The sequence below is a fragment of the Mustela putorius genome, unplaced genomic scaffold (genome assembly GCF_011764305.1).
Source record: "Mustela putorius furo isolate JIRA1106 unplaced genomic scaffold, ASM1176430v1.1 tig00537248_pilon_pilon_pilon, whole genome shotgun sequence".
NCBI classification, from domain to species: Eukaryota; Metazoa; Chordata; class Mammalia; order Carnivora; family Mustelidae; genus Mustela; species Mustela putorius.
In genome coordinates, this window is record NW_025422387.1 from 627,615 (window position 1) to 646,881 (window position 19,267).

The 19,267-nt window shown below is 50.3% G+C and overlaps 1 protein-coding gene across 1 annotated transcript in view; it reads right to left on the reverse strand.

Moving 5' to 3' along the window:
* The window catches only part of GLT1D1 (glycosyltransferase 1 domain containing 1), an 81,790-nt gene that overhangs the window by 37,347 nt on the left and 25,176 nt on the right, over positions 1-19,267 (reverse strand). Inside the window, 4 exon segments of the mRNA XM_004778213.3 lie at positions 7,289-7,345; positions 8,788-8,824; positions 18,132-18,170; positions 18,172-18,184. Coding sequence (XP_004778270.2) covers positions 7,289-7,345; positions 8,788-8,824; positions 18,132-18,170; positions 18,172-18,184 — 146 coding nt within the window.

Below are 19,267 nucleotides of genomic sequence, written 5' to 3' on the forward strand. Positions count from 1 at the left end.
GAATCATCCTTTTAATGGACTATTGGATTCTACTGGCTAGTATTTTGGTGAGAATTTTCACATCTGTGTTCATCAAGGATATTGGTCTGTTATTCTCCTTTTTGATGGGGTCCTTGTCTGGTTTTGGGATCAAGGTCATGCTGGCCTCACAAAGTAAGTTTGGACATTTTCCTTCCATTTTTATTTTTTGGAACAGTTTCAGGAGAATACGTATTAATTCTTCTTTAAATGTTTGGTAGTGGGCACCTGGGTGACTCAGTAGGTTAAGCCTCTGCCTTCAGCTCAGGTCATAATCTCAGGGTCCTGGGATCGAGCCCCACATGGGGCTCTCTGCTTAGCATAGAGCCTGTTCCCGCCACCACCACCTACTTGTGATCTCTCTGTAAAATAAATAAAATTTTAAAAAGAAGTGCTAAACCAGGCACTCACATTGTTTATAAAATATATATATAAATGTTTGTAGGATTCCCCTGGGAAGCTGTGTGGTCTTGGGCTCTTGTTTGTTGGGAGATTTTAGATGATTGCTTCAATCTCCTTATTAGTTATGGGGCTGTTCAGGTTTTCTGTTTCTTCCTGGTTCAGTTGTGGTAGTTTATACATCTCTAGGAATGCATCCATTTCTTCCAGATTGTCAAATTTGCTGGAGTATATATAGTTGTTCATAATATGTTCTTATAATTGTTTGTATTTCTTTGGTGTTGGTTGTGATCTGTCCTGTTTCATTAATGATTTTATTAATTGGGGTCCTTTCTCTTTTTAATAAGTCTGGCCAGGGGTTTATCAGTCTTACTAATTCTCTCAAAGAACCAGCTCTTAGTTTTGTTGACCTGTTCTACTGTTCTTTTGGTTTCTGTTTCATCGATTTCTGCTCTGATCTTTATTCTCTTCTGCTGGCTTTAGGCTTTCTTTGCTGTTCTTTCTCCAGCTCCTTTAGGTGTAGGGTTAGGGTGTGTACTTGAGACCTTACTTTAGAAAGGCTTGTACTGCTATATACTTTCCTCTCAGGACTGCCATTGCTGTGTCCCAAAGATTTTGAACAGTTGTGTTTTTATTTTCCTTTGTTTCCATGAATTTGTAAAATTCTTCTTTCATTTCCGGGTTGATCCATTCATTCTTTAGTAGGATGCTCTTTTGCCTCCGTGTATTTGGGTTCTTTCCAACTTTCCTCTTGTGATTGAGTTCTAGCTTCAGAGCACTGTGGTCTGAAAATCTGCAGGGAATGATTCCAGTCTTTGGGTACCGGTTGAGACCTAATTTGTGACCCAGGATGTGATCTGTTCTAGAGAATGTTCCATGTGCACTAGAGAAGAATGTGTATGTATTCTGTTGCTTTGGGATGGAATGTTCTGAGTAGATTTGTGATGTCCATCTGGTCCAGTGTGGCATTTAAAGCCTTTATTTCCTTGTTGATATTTTGGTTAGATGATCTGTCCATTTCAGTGTTGGGGGCTGTTAATGTCCCCTGCTACTACTGTATTACTGTTGATGTGTTTCTTTGATTTTTTTTATTATTTGGTTTATAAAATTGGCTGCGCCCATGTTAGGGGCATAGATATTTACAAATGTTAGATGTTCTTGTTGGACAGACCCTTTAAGTATGATATAGTGTCCTTCCTCATCCCCTATTATAGTCTTTGGCTTAAAATCTATCTTATAAAAGGATGGCCACCCCAGCTTTCCTTTGATGTCCATTAGCATGGTAAATGGTTTTCCACTCCTTACTTTAAATCTGGAGGTGTCTTTGGGTCTAAAATGAGTCTCTTGCAGACAGCATATCAGTAGGACTTCTTCTTCTTATTTTTTAATCCATTCTGATACCCTGTGTTTTTGATTGGGGAATTTAGCCATTTACATTCAGGGTAAATGTTGAATGATATGAATTTAGTGCCATTGTATTGCCTCTAAGCTGACTGTTACTGTATATTGTTTCTGTTCCTTTCTGTTCTATGTTATTTTTAGGCTCTCTTTGCTTAGAGGGCCCCTTTCAATATTTCCTGTAGGGCTGATTTGGTGATCTCAAATTCTCCTCTCTCCCTGGTCTCTGACTGTGCTCTGTGCTCATGTGGTCTGTGACCGAGCAGGTCTATCTCTAGTGGACGGCCCTGTTTGGAGTCTCCAAACCCAGCAGACTCCTGCAGCACACTCCCATGCTGCTCCTCCCAGAGGAAGAAGTTCGGGGGGGGGGTGTCTCCCCAGATTTGCCACTTGTGGGGTACCAGCTCGAAAAGCAGTATCCCGACTGTGTCAGGGATCACGATTTAAGGTTACCCCGAGCTGACAGCCCACTCCTCAGCTCTGTCCCTTTAGCCACCTTCCCTGCTCTGATACCTGAGAGCTCTGCCACACTCAGGCACCCCCACTCTTTCTGTGACCCCAAGGGACCTGAGACCACATTGTCCCTGCAAGGGCTGTACCCCTGCTTAGCTTCTGGAGCGACGTCTCTCAGTGGAGCAGACTTCTAAAGTTCCACTTTTGTGCTCTGCTGCTCTCTCTTGCTGGGAGCCTGCCCCCGTCTGTCTCTCTTCCCATATGTCGCCTTGGATTCACTTCTCCGCACGTCCCACCTTCCAGAAAGTGGTCGCTTTTGTGTTCCTAGAATTGCTGCTCCTCTTCTCTTTGATCACAGTTGAGTCTGCAGGTGTTTGGGATGGTTTGATAACCGTTACTGGGTAGGCATTGGTCCCCACGGGTTGAGCACCCTCCATGCTGCCCAGCACTCTGCCTGACCTGTCAGCTTTTCCACGGAACTAACCTGATCTGCGTGAAGCCACTTTCTCTCCCAGCGTCTGTTCTAGCCGCTCTGTTCATTTGTTTTTTGCCCATGTGTTATTATAAGGAAAAAGAATCCAAGGATTTCAGTTGAGTGCATTAGATGTGTAGTGGATTTTAGCTGGAAAATTTGATTTGGGGGCTGTGAAAATATCGAGGGATCTGGTAACATCAATTTCCCACCTGAAGAACAAAGGGTTTCCGAGGCCTGGCCAAGAACGCAAAACACTACCATCCAAGCTTGGCATAGTCCAGTCTCCACACAGAAACAGAATTGAAAGGAGGAGAGAAGAAAATTAAATAGATGTGTTAAGAATAGAGATACAAAGAAAAGAAAATCAGGAAGGTCTGGTCAAATTCCTGCTTTCACAGTTTTTTGGGTTTGGTGGCTTACAAAGAATTGCTGTTTTAGATGCGGCAGTTATTGGCATTTATTTATTTATTTATTTGAGAGAGACGGAGAAAGCACAGCAGGGGAGGGGCATGCAGAGGGAGAGGGAGAGTGAGAAGCAGGGTCCCTGCTAAGCAGGGAGCCTGATGTGGGGCTTGATCCCAGGACCCTGGACTGGGATCCTGATCTGAGCTGGAGGCAGAGGCTTAACCATCTGAGCTATCCAGGCGCCCTGGTTCTTGACATTTAAAAGCAAAAATCACGCATCATTGAACTGTAGCAACATTCAAGTTGGACATGGAAATGTACATAAAAACTCCAAGGTAACTGACCTGATTCCTGTACGTTTATCTTCTGATCAGAATAACTACTGTAAACAGCATGTAAAACACTGTAATGATGCCACTCAGTGCCTTTAACCTACTTTATTCTTCATTTCTCCCTAGCTGGTATGTTGGAACATGGTAACTGGTTAGCATAAACATCGTTCAGTGTTTTAAAAAGATTTAGCAGTTTGGTAGCTAGGGCTTCGAGGGAGAACCGATAGTCTCAGAAGGACCCAGACAGCCGGAAGGAGGGCACATCATGAAATCAACATCGGGGACCAGAGCGGCAGACAGAAGCCCTTGGAGACTAATCAAGTGCTCGTCGATGGGCGCGCTGCGGAGACCCCACCCCACCCGCCCCTGTGACTGCCAGGTGAGCAGTTGGTACGATGCAGGGGCTCAGAATCTGAGGGCTAGGAACCGGCCCTGAATTCACCGGCTTTTTTGTTGTCACTGTCTAAAGTTCAAAGTGGAAGTGACAAATCAGTCACGGGCCCCGGAGGCCAGGCTGAGATTGAGGACGGGTGGGGAAGACCATCCATTTCCAGAGTCCAAAAGACGAAAAAGATGAACGACCCCACAGATGAGAACAGACAGCTGCTCATAAAACCCAGAGACACCCATTAACTCTGCTTCCACCAGACGCCAGGACCAGCGAGCTGGCGACCGTGACACCGCCCGCCTCCCTCTGCCTCGGGTCCCGGCCACGGTCATGGCTTCTAACTACGCCCGTGAAGGTGGAGCTGCTGGCCAGCAGGTCTGAGGAGTCTTACCCATCCTGCTGCTGTCCCGTTAATCACTCCATAATAAGACCAACGAAACAATCAACCAGAGACTACAGGCTCGATGAAAAATCACTCTCCTTTTGGAAATTATGACTGTTAGTCACAGCGCCAGCGGCATCCCATGATATAGAGAAGCTGAAATAACCTCCCGACAGGCGATTTCCAGCGGGCCCGGCTGGATCTGAGTAATGGCCTGTGCTTCCCTGCGCGACGGAGCACTGGGGCGGCTGGGACTCCTCCATGACGTGGGGAACAGCCCTGCTGCTGGCCCCGAGGCTGATGGAAAATGGTTTCTATAAAATGCTTGGAAATTTTCGTTTTTCATTGAACCCTAACGCTGACCTACAGTGTAGGGGGAGGTTCTGTCTGATGTTTCTGGAGAGGAAACGGGCTTGGGGTCTGCACATTTGCTTGCAGACAGGGCTGTGGTTTGCATTTTCAGCTCCCCTCTGAAGTTTACGTCAGGCTTGCAACGTCAGAGCCCCCCTTTCCCCCCAACAGTACCCTGGCAACGTCGACCCTCACAAGAAACAGGGGGTTGGAACAGAAGAGTTCTTACCCTTTACACTGCGCTGGGTGGGTCAGTGGTGGCGCTTCCCACACCCTCAGCAGAATGACGGGGCTGCTCAGCCCAGTCCCCAAGAGCATACACTTATGGGGCTCATGGGTGGGCAAGAAAACTTCCTGTATTCAAAGATACTGTGATCTGCTCATTGGTGCCGCCTTCTCAGGAGACTATGCACGAAAGCTCTAAGGGCATCAACAACCTAACCCAGAGATTCTGTTTTCAGGTGTTCCAAAGAAAACAACCAGGCCTCAACACCCAAAGAACAAATAATCCAGTCAAGAAATGGGCGGAGAACATGAACAGACATTTTGGCAAAGAAGACATCCAAATGGCCAACAGACACGTGAAAAAGTGCTCCACGTCACTCGGCATCAGGGAAATACAAATCAAAACCACAATGAGATCCCAGCTCACACCAGTCAGAATGGCCAAAATTAACAAGTCAGGAATGACAGACGCTGGCGAGGATGCGGAGAAAGGGGAACCCTCCTACACTGTTGGTGGGAATGCACGCTGGTGCAGCCACTCTGGAAACCAGTGTGGAGGTTCCTCAGAAAGTTGAAAATGGAGCTACCCTACGACCCAGCAATTGCATTACTGGGTGTTTACCCCGAAGATACAAATGTAGTGATCAGAAGGGGCATGTGCACCCCAATGTTTATAGCAGCAAGGTCCACAATAGCCAAACTATGGAAAGAACCTAGATGTCCATCAACAGATGAATGGATAAAGAAGATGTGGTTCAGGGGAGCCTGAGTGGCTCAGCGGGTTAAGCCTCTGCCTTTGGCTCAGCTCATGATCCCAGAGTCCTGGGATCAAGCCCCGCATCGGGCTCTCTGCTCAGTGGGGAGCCTGCTTCCTCCTCTCCCTCTGCCTGCCTCTCTGCCTACTTGTGATCTCTCTCTCTCTCTGTCAAATCAATAAATAAAAAACAAAACAAAACAAAAAAGATGTGGTTCATATACAGAATGGAATACTACGCAAAGTAAGTCAGAGACAGAATTCTCACGTGATCTCCCTGATCTGAGGAATCTGAGCAACAAGGGAGAGGATCCCAGGGGCAGGGAGGGGCAAGGGAACCAGATGAAAGCAGAGAAGGAGCCCAACCGTAAGAGACTCAATCTCAGGAAACACACAGGGTTGCTGGAGGGGGGCGGGTGTGAGGGATGGGGTGGCTGGTGAGGGACACTGGGGAGGGCACCTGCTATGGTGCGTGCTGTGAGCTGTGTAAGACTGATGGACCTGCACCCCTGGGAAATAATACATTATATGTTATTTATAAAATGGGCACATTTTATAGTACGTTTTAAAAAAACTGGGCAAATGTATGAAGATGGAAATGTATGTATCACCTGCATCACGACATGGCAATGTGTTTAAAAAAGGGTTGGTCAAATAAGTCTGTAGAACTCAATACTACAAAGGATTTTTGATTAGAATTAATAAATTCATAAGATTTTAGGATATGATGTAAAAAATAGATTGTATTTTTGTATACTGGCAACAAACAATTCAGAAATAAAATTTAAGAAACCTTTAGAGTAGCATCAAAAATAACAAAATCCTTAATTTTTTATTTATTTGAGAGAGAGAGAGCCCGATCAGGGGGAAGAGGAGGAAAGGGAGAAGCAGGCTTCCCACTGAGCAGGAAGCACCATGTGGGCTGAGATCATGACCTGAGACCAAGGCAGATGCTTAACTGGCTAAGCCACCCAGGCGCCCGTTTCTTTAAAAAAACAGACTTGTACAAATCATTATGAAGGTAAATGAGACTCAACAAAGTGGACAGATCATGTTCTCCATTCTCCCTAAATTCATCTGCAGATCAATACAGCGGGGTTTTATTAGATAGTGACAGGTGGGTGGAAACGTACTGATAGGCACAACACCTAGAACAGCCGAAACAGCTGCTAAGCCGAGTTACCGACTCACAGCACCAGCTCAACGTCCTGCAAACCCACGATTCAGCAAAGAACAACATTTTCAGTGAACGATACTAGCACAACGTGCAGGAAGAAAGGGGTTTTGATTCCTCCTTGTATCACACGCAGAAATTAATTTCAGATGGGTTAAAATCCAAATGAAAGCGCTAAAACATTAACACTATGGAGGAAAAGCCTTCTGTGGACTTTGAGCAGGCAAAGGTTTCTTGGTCAGGGCTCAGTGCTAACCATTAATCGCAAATGGATAAACCAGAAGAAAACAGGTAAACCGGAGGAAACAAAATATTCACGGGTATACGCATATCTCACAGAAGACTCCAAACCCTCTCTCCGTCCCATGCTCCCAAGGAAGAGACACTCATGATGTCTCTGGGACAGAGAAGCCAGGGTACCCTGGTCTCAGTTCCCGCTCCCCGGCCCCTTGCTCCTTTGACCTGAAGAACCCCAGGAGTACCCCATGTACCTCACGCCACTGGACAGGAAGCACCCTGGTCGAAATGTCTCACCTGAGCGGCGGAGGAAGGTGTCCCAGCTGAAGGCAGCGTTTGGTACAGTCACGACTCCTGGGTCGAAGGAGAGAAAGAGCAGCCACGTTGATTAGATGCGACCCGCTACCTTGTGTCCACGTGCAAATAATGGTCTCCTAGGCGGTTCTTACGAGGAGCTCAAAGTTCCGAGTGCCTTGTGCACGCCTGTTCATTCCCCCCGCACGGGACGTTCAAAGGGAGCCCACGGGTCCGAAGCGAGGAAAGGCACCCCCCACCCCCGGCCTCGCCGTCCATGGCTGGGTGGGCCAGCCACGTCTCTAACTAAGGCAGCAGGCTTCTGCGTCACGGCCCCACGTACGAATTATGTCTCTGCTTAAAACTCCTAGTCTGGGCCCTCCCCGCATCACACGGGATGGCCTGCTAGCCTTGGCATCTCATCTCCTTGAACAGATTTAAGCTTAAAATTCTGAACCGAACATTTAAGATGTAGGGCACTCAGGCGACCCTTAACAGCTCACTGTGACAACGGGAAACATCTGAAGTTTCAGGATGTGTAAATTAAGCCATGGCACCCTCTCCGCAACTTACCTTCGAGATCGTCACCCACACCCAATGACGCCGATGACTCACTTTCATACTAGTTAGCGAGTGTGCACTGCACGCCCGCCCTGGGCACAGACCCTCGGTGGGTGCAGCCCACACACCCCTGGGATCCCTGAACGCCCCACTAGGCAGAGTCCCCCAGTGTATCGAGCTGGAAACTGAGGTCCACACAGGGTAAGTGGTGTTCACAATGACTCAGGGTGTAGGTCCTAGAGGCCATGGCCAAGCCTGTGCCTGCCTGGGGCGCCGATGTGGCCCTCGGCTAGGAGTCAGGCAGAGACAGCACCGCGCTCACACCTGGAGACTCCTTTTGTACACACATATGGAGTTAAGTGTTTCTGCTTCAGAACCACTGAACCACTGTGGTTCTGTGTCTCACAGAAACCCCCGAGCATGTCCCCCCGGCGATAAGGCGCGGAGCAGCCGAGGCGGGCCTCCGGCCTCCGCACCGGCACTGACCCAGTCTCGTGGCAGGTTCCGTGTCCCCGCTGCAGTGGCCTCTTCCCGGGACTCCTGTTGTTTCAACGGGAACACAGCGGTCCCCTCACTGCATTCACGTACTGCGGGCTTCCCCACGGGCTGTGGAGGCCCCTGTTGGGGAGGGACTGCTTGGGTGAGGGCAGGAAGGGGTGAGGTTGGCGCCGGAGGGCTCCGCTTCCCCCCTTTGTAAACACACCGCCGAGGGAGCACACTGCACTTCTACTGGTTGAAACTGGTAAGTGACCCGTATGACAAGTTGTCCTTTTACAGCGTCGCTGTAGCTGTCCTTGACCTTCACGTTAGGAGACGACAGGTCCCTCCGTCGCACTGATTAGGAGGCACATCTAAGGCCCCGTAGGATTTCACCACAAACAAGTCGAGCACAGCTCTAGAAGGACTCGTCTTTAAAAATACATAAATTTAAAAATTCTTACCTTGACTCTGGACGTAGATCTTCCCCCTGGCATGCGGCTTTTGAAAAGAAAGGAAAAAGGACAAGAAGTAAATTGGGTAGTCCGTTACAGCTGCGGTTTGGAAATAAAATGAAGGCTCTAAAATAAATCACCCAGGAACACGTCACGAAGGATCATCCGCGCAGCCGCTCCCACACTAGTTACTTTCTAAGAGCAAAAGCTCCTTCCGCTTTTAATGAGGGTTAGCCCATAGAAATGCATCTCCCAGGTAAGTGGCACATACACAGAGGTCCTTAGGTTAGGCATGATGCGTGCGGACGGCTGTACGGTTACCACGTTAGTAGAGAGTTAGGGAAGCTCAGACAGCGAACACGCCGATGGCAGAGCCCGTGGGGAGCCTGTCCGTGGCGTGCAGAAGCCAGGGGAGACGTGTGGGAACCCTGGTTTGAGGACACAGATCCTTGAATGGAAACCATCCGCCCGGCCCCCGCCTGCGGGGAGGGAGTTAGGAGGGGCAGGAGGCCGAGGGAGGAGAGGGAAGGGGCTGGAAGTGAGTACTGGGCCGTGGTCGGGGCAGTGGACCGCGGCTCCCTGCACAGACGCGCGTCTCCGCTCCGCTCTGGTCCTTCGTGCCCCGTCCTGCATCTGGGGCCCCTCACGCCTGGAACAGCCGCCCTCTTGCACCACGCAGCGCAGACGCACCCCCTTTTAAGATGCCCTTAAGACAGAAAGCCTTCAAACATTTAAACTCTCCTCCCTACTTGCGTGAAAAAAAGGTTAATTTTAATGGAAAATATGGCTAATAGTCACAATTTGAAATTAAAAATTGAAGTCCAGAGCCTAACGTCCCATTTTGTGTAGTTCCAATCTCACTAGAAAGCTGGAGACTTTTACTGGTGTGCAGAGGAGGACAGGGTGCTGCTGCTTCGACCGGCCCCCGGAGAGGGTGCTCACACACCGGAAACACCCAGCAGCCTGGTACTTAAACTTGAAAGTGAACACCGGCGTTTGACAAAAACAGATTCAATGTAATTCTATAGAGATTTGATTAATTAAGGGAGGGCGGAATAGGGGTTCGGCCTCGCCTCTGTTTCCATCAGAAATAAGCTCTGTCTGCAGTCAGAACTGCATAAGCCCACAGTGCTCCCTTCAGGAACATTCCTTCTGAAACAAACACAAATTAATGAAACTGGGTCTTATATCCATAAGCAGAATGAATGGACTCTCTGTGGAAATTTCTGGATTTATCAGCTGGTCTTTACATATCTTAGAGCATTATTTTCCTTAAATCTACTCAATCCGTGATAAAATAAGTATCAAGTCCTCTACGGACGTTTAAAACATGTTATGAATGATATTTTAAGATCTCATCCTAGTAAGTCAAGAAAATAGAGTTACAATATAAAAAATCTGGACCTGGTTTATTTTTAATCTTTACAATAAAACAAAACTGGCAAAAGCCAGCTGGCTTATATTGATTTTGAAAAGCATTCTCTATATTAAAATGCTCTAAATACAAATTAGCTTTCTTTTCTCAATATTTATTGTTGTTTCTCTTGCCTTGAAATAATGTAAGAGTCAAAACCCTTGTATATCAGTTCTCTTGCAAGATCAGCTCATCGATGCAGAAAGTGAAAAAGAGGGTCTGTGTGCACGTGTGTATGTGTGTGTGTGTGTGCGCGTGTGTTGTGCGTGTGCAGGGGTGGGGGCAGAGGCTGCTCCACTGTGTGCGTGAGAAACCGTTACCTAATCTGGCCCGTTACTAGATACAAAAAGCCAGGGTCCTGTTGGAGAGATACTTACAAATACACGTGACCTTCTAACAGACCCCAACGCTAATACATGCCTTTTTATAACGGAATAACAGATAGAAACATCACACAGATCCATTTTTAACATCTGTATGACCTTCGGAAACGAAGCTCTCTGTAAGTAGAAACCACAGCCAGTGTTGTTTTGAAATATACATACAATCGCAGGACCTACGGGTGACAAAGGTACTAATTTTTATTTTGAAATTGTAATGCAGTATCTGAGGATGGCTTTGTTAAAAAGTACTTTGAAAAGGGCTACAAATTGCTTTCGAACAATCAAGGTTCGTAAGTGGAAGGCTTTCAAAACCTACCTATGCCAAAAAACCGCACAGGAGTTGGGGCCTTTAGGGGGTGTGGTTCTCTTCCTTCTCCTCCCACTGTTCCCTTAGAAATTGGTTTGTAAGCAAGGAAAGAAAAGAGAAAAGGAAAAACACATGGATGGGACAGGGAGCATCTCCAGGACTGGATCAGGACCAGGGCCCTGGGCTCCAAAGCTGGCGGCAACGCCACAACTAGGAATGCCGACAGGAACACTAGAGGGAAGATTTCTTTTTTTTAGAAACAGTTAAACCTATGGAGTAAATAACTGGGGATTATTGATGTTATTCAAAAGCATCCCCCCCCGCCCCCCCCCAGCTGCCCCAGCCGTTCTGTGCCTTGGTGATTTGATGAAATCGAAGCAATTCTGCTCACTCCAGACGTCTGCACGCCCAGGTCACGATCGTGTGAACGCGGGTCGGGGGCTGCGCTCTGGAACTGACGAGCTTCCCACTCTTTGAGTTACATTAAAACTTCTCAAGTCCCAGAGATCTCATTTGGGGAAGAAAAATGCAAAGAACATTTCCAGTTCCATCAAGAAATCTCGGAGGAAAGCCAATCTTAGTAGAAGTTATTCAAAATGACTAGCTTCCCCGGGTACGATGGGCCCCGGAGCTGCCCCTGCGGCGTCTGCGAGGAGGGTCGCAGACAAGGAGGGCTCCGAAGGCCGAAGCCCTGAGAGACGGAGGGTGGGCGCCAGAACCAAAGCTGTGGTCTGTGCTCCCACTGCTGCAGTGCGGTTCCCAGGGCTAGGCGGGTACAGAGCCACGGGCCATGCAGGAGGAGGAGTCAGGCGTTCACAGGACACAGGGGCAGCGCACAGAGTTCAGCGATTAGTCGGCGCGGGGCTCGTTGCGGGGGGCTGGCGCTCACACCTGTGTGGGCTTTGGGTGCTCACCTGGGCCGCCAACGGCGCATGCGACAGCCTGTGAACTCTGTCTTGCTTTCTGCATTTTAATTTCCAAAAGAATTTTGACGAGTACATGTGCACACTGAAAGTAAAAGCACACTTTAGCTAGGGCCTCCTATGAACCACTTCGAGAAAGTTATTTTTCTTTAACGAGTGCCGAGGCGACACACAACACTGTCACCCCAGAAGGCAGGGAGGCACCAGCTCCAAACTAAAAAAAAAAGAACTCTCTAAAACGTAACAACGCCAGAAGGCTGAGCTCAGCGCTAACCTCGGCAAAGAGGACAGATGGGCCATTCTGGATATCCTCATGCTTTCTCGAATTTGATAACCACTTCAAGCAATGTTTACTCAAACTCAAGATGTTTAAAGAACCAGCTAGCTCATAAATAAATATTCGAATTTGGAGAAAGTCCTGTTAGCAGAGTACTTCTTAGAAAAAGCGGGTCGACGGTGTAGTTGAATTTTCTGCAGGCCTGTGGGGGGTCTGAACCCAATGAAGACCTAGTAAACCCAAGATCATTGCTTCTTTTTTTTTCTTTTTAAAGATTTTATTTATCTGACAGATCACAAGTAGGCAGAGATGCAGGCAGAGGGGGAGCAGGGAGCAGGCTCCCCACTGAGCAGAGAGCCCGATGTGGGGCTTGATGCGGGACTCGATCCCAGGACCCCAGGATGATGACCTGAGCTGAAGGCAGAGGTTTAACCCACTGAGCCACCCAGGCACCCCAAGATCGTTGCTTCTGCGGAGAGAAGAGCCTTCCGTTACGATATATACCTAATTTGCTTTACTTTTTTTATTCTTGTGAAGTAGTCACATTTTGTGGTGAAAGTCTGGTGAATTCAGAGAAAGAAATCTTCACTTTGAACCCAGATTTGCATGCTGAAGGTCTATTACGTACCGTCACAAGAAGCCAACACTCTGTGCAGACTAGCTTTCCATTTCCATAAGGCATACATCAAAGTTAGCAGTGGGTAGAGAATTAGATTCCTAAAAATGCCAAATCAAGGTTATAATTTCACAAACCAGCAGAGCAGGGTTTTCCCAAAACACGACCGGTGCTGCACTTGGGTAATGAGCACTACGGAGGCTGCCCGCAGAGCTGGTGAGGGGCTGGTGAGGGGCAGGCGACCCTGCCCTTCACGGAGCAGGTGAGACCTCACTTTTAGGCTGATAGAAACAACAATAAACAAGCAAGGACAATCCCAAACAAAGGCATTTCATATTCCAAGAGATAACACAAAGCCATTGTTATCGAAATCCAATCAAACTAATTGGTGCAGTCAGCCAGAGAGAGGTCGGGGGCCACAAGCAGCCCCCAGAGGGGCGCCTTGGCTTTCTCAGAGGGCTGAAGGGGACCCAGGGCAGACCCAAGAAGCCCCTTCTGGGGCTTCTTTAAGATGTCTCCCACTGCTGATGCTGCGTGAGCACTCGTCTGAGTGACCTTGAAAGGTCATCCCGGCCCTTGCACACCCAGAGCTGGGCTGACCACTGCGCCAGCCTCCAGCCACAAGAGACCACAGAACCCTTGAACCAGGGCTGGTCTGAACACAGACGCGCCCGAGTGCAAAAGGTACACTGGATTTTGAAGACCCGATGCACACACACACACACACACACACACACGAACTATCTCGTTAGTCATTTTTACATTGATCACATCTTGAAATATGATTTTGGATACACACCGTGTGCAACAAAGAACTTGGCCTTTTCACGACACCTCTGGGAAATAACCTCCGTGAGACCTGACAGAGCCTCTTCGTCTAGGCGGGGCCGGGCCCAATCACTGGCCTTGGCGGGGAGCCGGCCATACCACAAAGACCACCCACGAGATTTAGGGTGGGGCCTTGGAGCCGAGTGGCATCTGTCCACTTGGACACTGCCATTAGCCATGTGGGCAGCCGGTCGGTCCAGCCTACACAGGGAAGTTCCAGTGAAGACTGATGCTCTGGCGGGCGACCCTGTCAGATCAATGACCAGAGGGCAGAAGAGCTTGACTCCGAGGGGGAGACCGCAAGGGTGCCTTTGCCCTGCACAGCTCTACGATGTGGCTGGTTTTAGTCTGAGAAAGTCTACGACTTCCCTAGAATAAACCATAAGCACGAGTAGAAGAACCGCCAGTGAGTTCTCTCTCATCTGGGATCACTGAAATCTGATTCTGGTTTGACAGTAATTCGGTGGGATTAACTAAGCGACTCCCTGAGTCAGGCCTGCGCCCTGAAATAAAGAACACAGAATTAAAAACAAAAGCTGGCAATTCGATAATGAAGAGCCAAACTTAATTACTCAAGAAACATCGCTGTGCAGAACACATAAGCAGAAATCATGTCTCTACAAAAATCCATCTAAAATAATTATATAAGTGTGGCTGAATAATGAAGCTTTACGTTATTTATACGTATACTGTATTTGTAAAAGATAATCAGATAAAGGTATTGAGCGGAACTTTACTGAAAAATCCTCCACCAACAGGACACAAGCCGTATTAAAAACCCAGGCTCACACTGGAGTCTAGTAACCAGCGCCCGCCGCTGTAAACTCTAAACCACAAACACCCTTTCCTTATCATTAGCTTTTATTATAATCTCTTACATAATCACCTCAGACTGAACTTTCGCCGCCTGCTCAATTTTTTTTTTTAAATGCTTTGCCAGATACTTGGAAAAGTACCTTTCTGAAAAGAGAGAGCCGTGACCCAGGATCACCTGGCCCATCTGGGAACCCGAGTTATAGCCAGGGGGGGACCTGGCTCCGAGACGTCAGCGGGCCCTTCCATGGACGGTGCCCCCTGCCCGGACTGGGCCTGCTCTGTACACTCGGGCCGGTTCCCTGGTCACTGCCTATGACAGCGAAGCTCGGGGAGGAAGAACCGTGCGGTGGGCCGGCACTTTGCACCTGTGACCCAGGCTCTGGCCCTGCAAGGGCGCCCTCCCCCGAGGCCAGCCGCACACTGCAGCTGCGGCCCCCACACCGCCGCCGGAGACCCGCACTCAGCCCGGATTCAGTGCGTCTGGGACTCAGGGCCGACTCCTCTCCCTTCCCAAACTCCTTCACTTGAGTTCTTCCAAAATTTATTGGCAAAAATTTTAAATCACGTTGTTATTCTTGAGTCCCACTTTATTTCTTCCTTGTGTGCTACAGTCTTCCCCCACAAATATGTATCCAGAAACTAGTACTTAGGTTAAAAAAACCTTGTCAAAGTGCACTTACAGGTAAAATGGCACAAGAGCAAACTTTAACACAAACATTCCAGAATACAAGTGTGTGCATCTGTGTGTGTCCACATGAACTGACTGGAGGTGAAGCACGGAAGAGCACGAGCAGGGCTGGGAACGGGGCGCGCGTCTATTCCTGCTGCTTTCACTTATGCGTGGAAATTTCTGTCCTAAAAAGTTCTAAAGAAGGGTCTGTCCCTGGTAAATTCAGTTCAACCAATATCTTTTGAACACGAGGATGTGTTACCCTCTGGGGACGCACAGTGAATCCTACTTCGTGCCCATCCTCAAGGAGCTCTCGACCACACAGGGAAGGCAGAGACAGCACCAAGGAACGCCCTTCCTGCGTCCGTGTCCCTGCAGGGACAGGAAGCCCCTCCCCTTACGAGGCCGGCTGTACCCCCACTCCTCTACTTGCTTGGCCAGAGGGACCGGAGCAAACTATTACTCAAGCACAAGTTCCAAGAAGGCTTTCTCCCTGGTGCAGAGCCTCACGGGGGACGGAGACCAGGGGAGAGAGTCCGTGGCTGTCCCCGGCCCCCCACAAAGGCCCGGTCATGGCACCTGGAGGCCACCCAGACCCCCAGCCTGGGAGCTGACCCGGGCAACACAAAGAATGACAGGAAGTGTGTGATTTAAGGCACTGTATTTGTGAGGTTTGTTATATAACAAAAATAACAGATACAGTAAGCGAACGCATCCATACCAACTTGGGAGGGTCCTAAGGTCAGCAGACAAAGGTGACATTTGAGAAGGAGACACTTGGGGGAAGGACAAGGACCAGCCACTTTGACAGGTCAAAGCTCCCTCTCACGTCTGGCTAAGACCGTTGGATCCCCACACGGGCCGCTCCATACGACGAGTGCCGGCCGAGCTACGTAAAGAAAAGCCAGCATCTCACTGATTGCTCACTGGGAAGGGGCAAGCCTTTTCGGATCGGTGGAGGTGTTACTCTTGGGTATTTACATGAGAACTCAACAAGTGGTAACGTCCTAAACTTAGCCACGAGAGGGACCCTGAACTCCCGTCATGCTCTGCCCCACCGGAGCCCAAGCATCCAGCTCGCGCTTCGGACAGACCCTGTCCCGACGCAGGGCTCCGTCGCGCTGCCTGTCAGTCATGGGGAAAACACGGTTCACGGAGCATTGCGGACCTCCCACATGACAAAGCGTGTCCTCACACTACAGCAACACAACAATCGTGCTTGTCCATCAGACACTGATCTCACCAGGGAGGTCCTCACGCCTGGGGAGGCTGGTGACCACGGGGTGCCTTTCCAGAGTTCCCATTTTTGCTCAACAAAATGCCATGTGCTTATCGCTGGCCACAAAGACCACCAGGGGCTCTGCTCAATCCACTGGCTGGCTCAATCCACTCATTTTTAAGAAGCGGGGTAACAAATGCCGGCATCCACGTCCTCGGTTTGTCTGCCGGTCACGCTTTCGGATACAAAATTGGGGAAAGACGAATCGGGTTGGGTTTGTGGCTCTGGCCCCCAAAAGCCTTTCCTCCGGGTGAGCACCGAGCCTCGCTCAGAAGGCGGCACACATCGCACGCACTCTCCCTGGGCCATCACACTGAATGTGCAAAATGCATGTATTCAGGGCCAATATCTGATCAAATTAAAATTTTTTATGGCTTCATCAAGGAGATCTTAAAGTGATTTTTTTTTAACTACAAGGGGCGTGCAGATGATCAAAGACCAGCTCAGACGGGGCTCCTGCATTCGTCAGGAAGAAAGGGTCCGTGGTTTCCCTGAGTTCCCAGAGGTGAGGAAGGGAAACAGTGTGTTACGATGCAAATGGGCGGACCCTGTGGGGCCCGGGGGGGGGGGGAGCCCCACTCCTACACCACCCAGACAGCCCCGTGGGTCCAACAGAAAACCAGCAGCCTGTCATTGATCATCCGGAGGTTTTTGCTTTATTAAGTTGCCCTGAAAAATGCAGCCTCCAGTTCCTGCCCAGAGAGTGTGTGCTGTGAAGGAGGCGGGCGCTGCCGGCCACGGGCATGAGCGGACCCGCACACGCACAGAGCCAGCAGCCGTGCTGAGCCACCACGGGCCCCACAAAACTCTGCACGCACCCCCTGCCCCCCACGCGGCAGTCCCACGCGCCAGATGTGACCGATGGGAATTCTACACAGAAGGCGCAGAGCCTGTAACGTGCCCGGACAGGAACGATGCCGACGGACAGTAAGGGCATCCCCGGGGGCACAACAGATGAGCCAGCCCCACACTGGGAACCACGGGCCGGCGACCAGGGCGCCCTGCAGGTCCCCGCAGCAGAGAGCAGAATCGCCAGGGCAAAGTGGCCCCTGGGCCGGCTGGTTCTGTTCTGCAGACGCCAGCTCTGCCACAACTTCCCCTCCCACCAGCTCAGCCCACCTGCCCCCACGTCATCAGTCAGTAAGCGATCCACGTGGGGAGCGACAAAGCCCTCTAGCCCTTCAAGCTCTTCGGGGAAACAGTCCCAGTGTCGGAGCTACATGCACCACAAAAGATCGCTGCTCTCCGTGCCCGTGGGGGCCGCCACCTTTAGCCCGCAGCCCGGACATCACCCACTCTGAGCGCGGCTGAAGAAAACATTAGAAGATGCAGTGCCGGGGTGGTTTCTGCTGTTCAGCAGCAGTATAAAAAAAAAAAAAAAAAAAAAAATCAGTCAAGTCTTAAGAGTATCTGCACAACGGCGCCTGGGGGGCTCAGTCGGTTAAGCGTCTGCCTTCAACTCAGTCACGATCCTGGAGGCCCAGGATGGAGTCCCACACTGGGCTCCCTGCTCAGCAGGAGTCTGCTTCTCCTGCCGATCTTTCTCTCATGCTCTCTCTCATTCTCTCAAATAAATGAATAAAATCTTAAAAAGAAAAGAGTATCTGCACAAATTAAAAACCAGCAATATACAGGGGACATCGTACACTCTTGTGGCCATATCAGGCAGTGTCGGCAGAAACACTGTCCGTTCCCATCCGAGCACACGCAGCCTCCACCCCTGCCGCCGCCCCAGCTCTCCCCACCACGTCCCCAGCTCGCTCCCCACGCTGCTGCCTCCTGCCCAGCTCGCCCTCCCCCTCCCCAGCTCAGCCAGCATGACAGCCAAATCAACACATACCCACTGTGTCTGCGCCGCTTCCTTCATGGACTCTGTGAAAGGCGACAGCAAATCTAGTAAGATGAACAGAAATAGGGACAGCGATTAGGGCAGAACTCAATGAGCATAACTAGGGAACAGCTCTTTGGAACAAACTGCGAGCGACCAGGCGAGAGGCTGAACTTCAAGTGCCTCCGTCTCCATCAGGTGCGGCCAGCGGCTCTCAGGGCACCCTCCAGTCACACCAAAACAAGCGTGTGTGCAAGGAACAAACACGGCGCTCTGCATTTCAATTTTTTATTGTTGCTCCTTCCACACAAGGGCAGAGAAGCAGGGAACAGTCAGAGAGCCAGACGCAGGAGAGAAGCAGAGGATTTAGTTAATCCACGCGGAACCTCCAAGGACAGGCTGTCTGGTCCACTGGCTTCAGCGAGGGAAGGCCGTGCGGACGCACTCACAGCTCCGCGGACGCGCAAGGGTCAGGAATGTTAACGCGTGCGTTTATCAAGCAATGGCTGTCCCTGGAAGTGGAGCCCGGTACTCAGGGGATGAACCAGGAACACCTCACGGGAGCCAGACAGCAAGCCATTGCTCGGAACTGGTGCGGGCCGCGAGGGCACGGGGGTCAGCTCAGAGCGTCTGCAGAGAACAGCTGAGCAGCGGGAATAGGGTTGATGACAGAGGACGGGACTTTCCCCCAACACTGTCTCTAGAGACATGCGCGGGGCAGCCGGAGGTGCTCGTGGGAAGCTACCCGCTCCTCCGCTCCCACGGGAACGCCTGGCCCCTGGCTCTGTGCGCTGGGACTCCCCCGGCCCCTGGAGTCACGGTGGCACCCGGCAGGCAGGCAGAAATACCCACCGACGGACACACGAGCAAGCGCGGCCGGGTCCAGCCACATGTTCCAGCAGGCCACAGCTCAGAGCGGGGGCGAAGGCAGAGCAGGAGCCGAGTGCAGGAGACGGAGCTCCGGAACCCCTGCCCGGGGCTGGCTGTCACTGACTGCCCCCAGCCCGTCATCCTTTCCGCCAGCATGTCCCGTTCGCTCAGGATCCATCACTGGGGGATCCACAGCACAGCTGAAGACCAAAGGGAGGAATGAGAGCCCTGGGAGGGTCTTCCTCAGGGAGCGCGCACGCGGACGTGTTTCCGGAGTC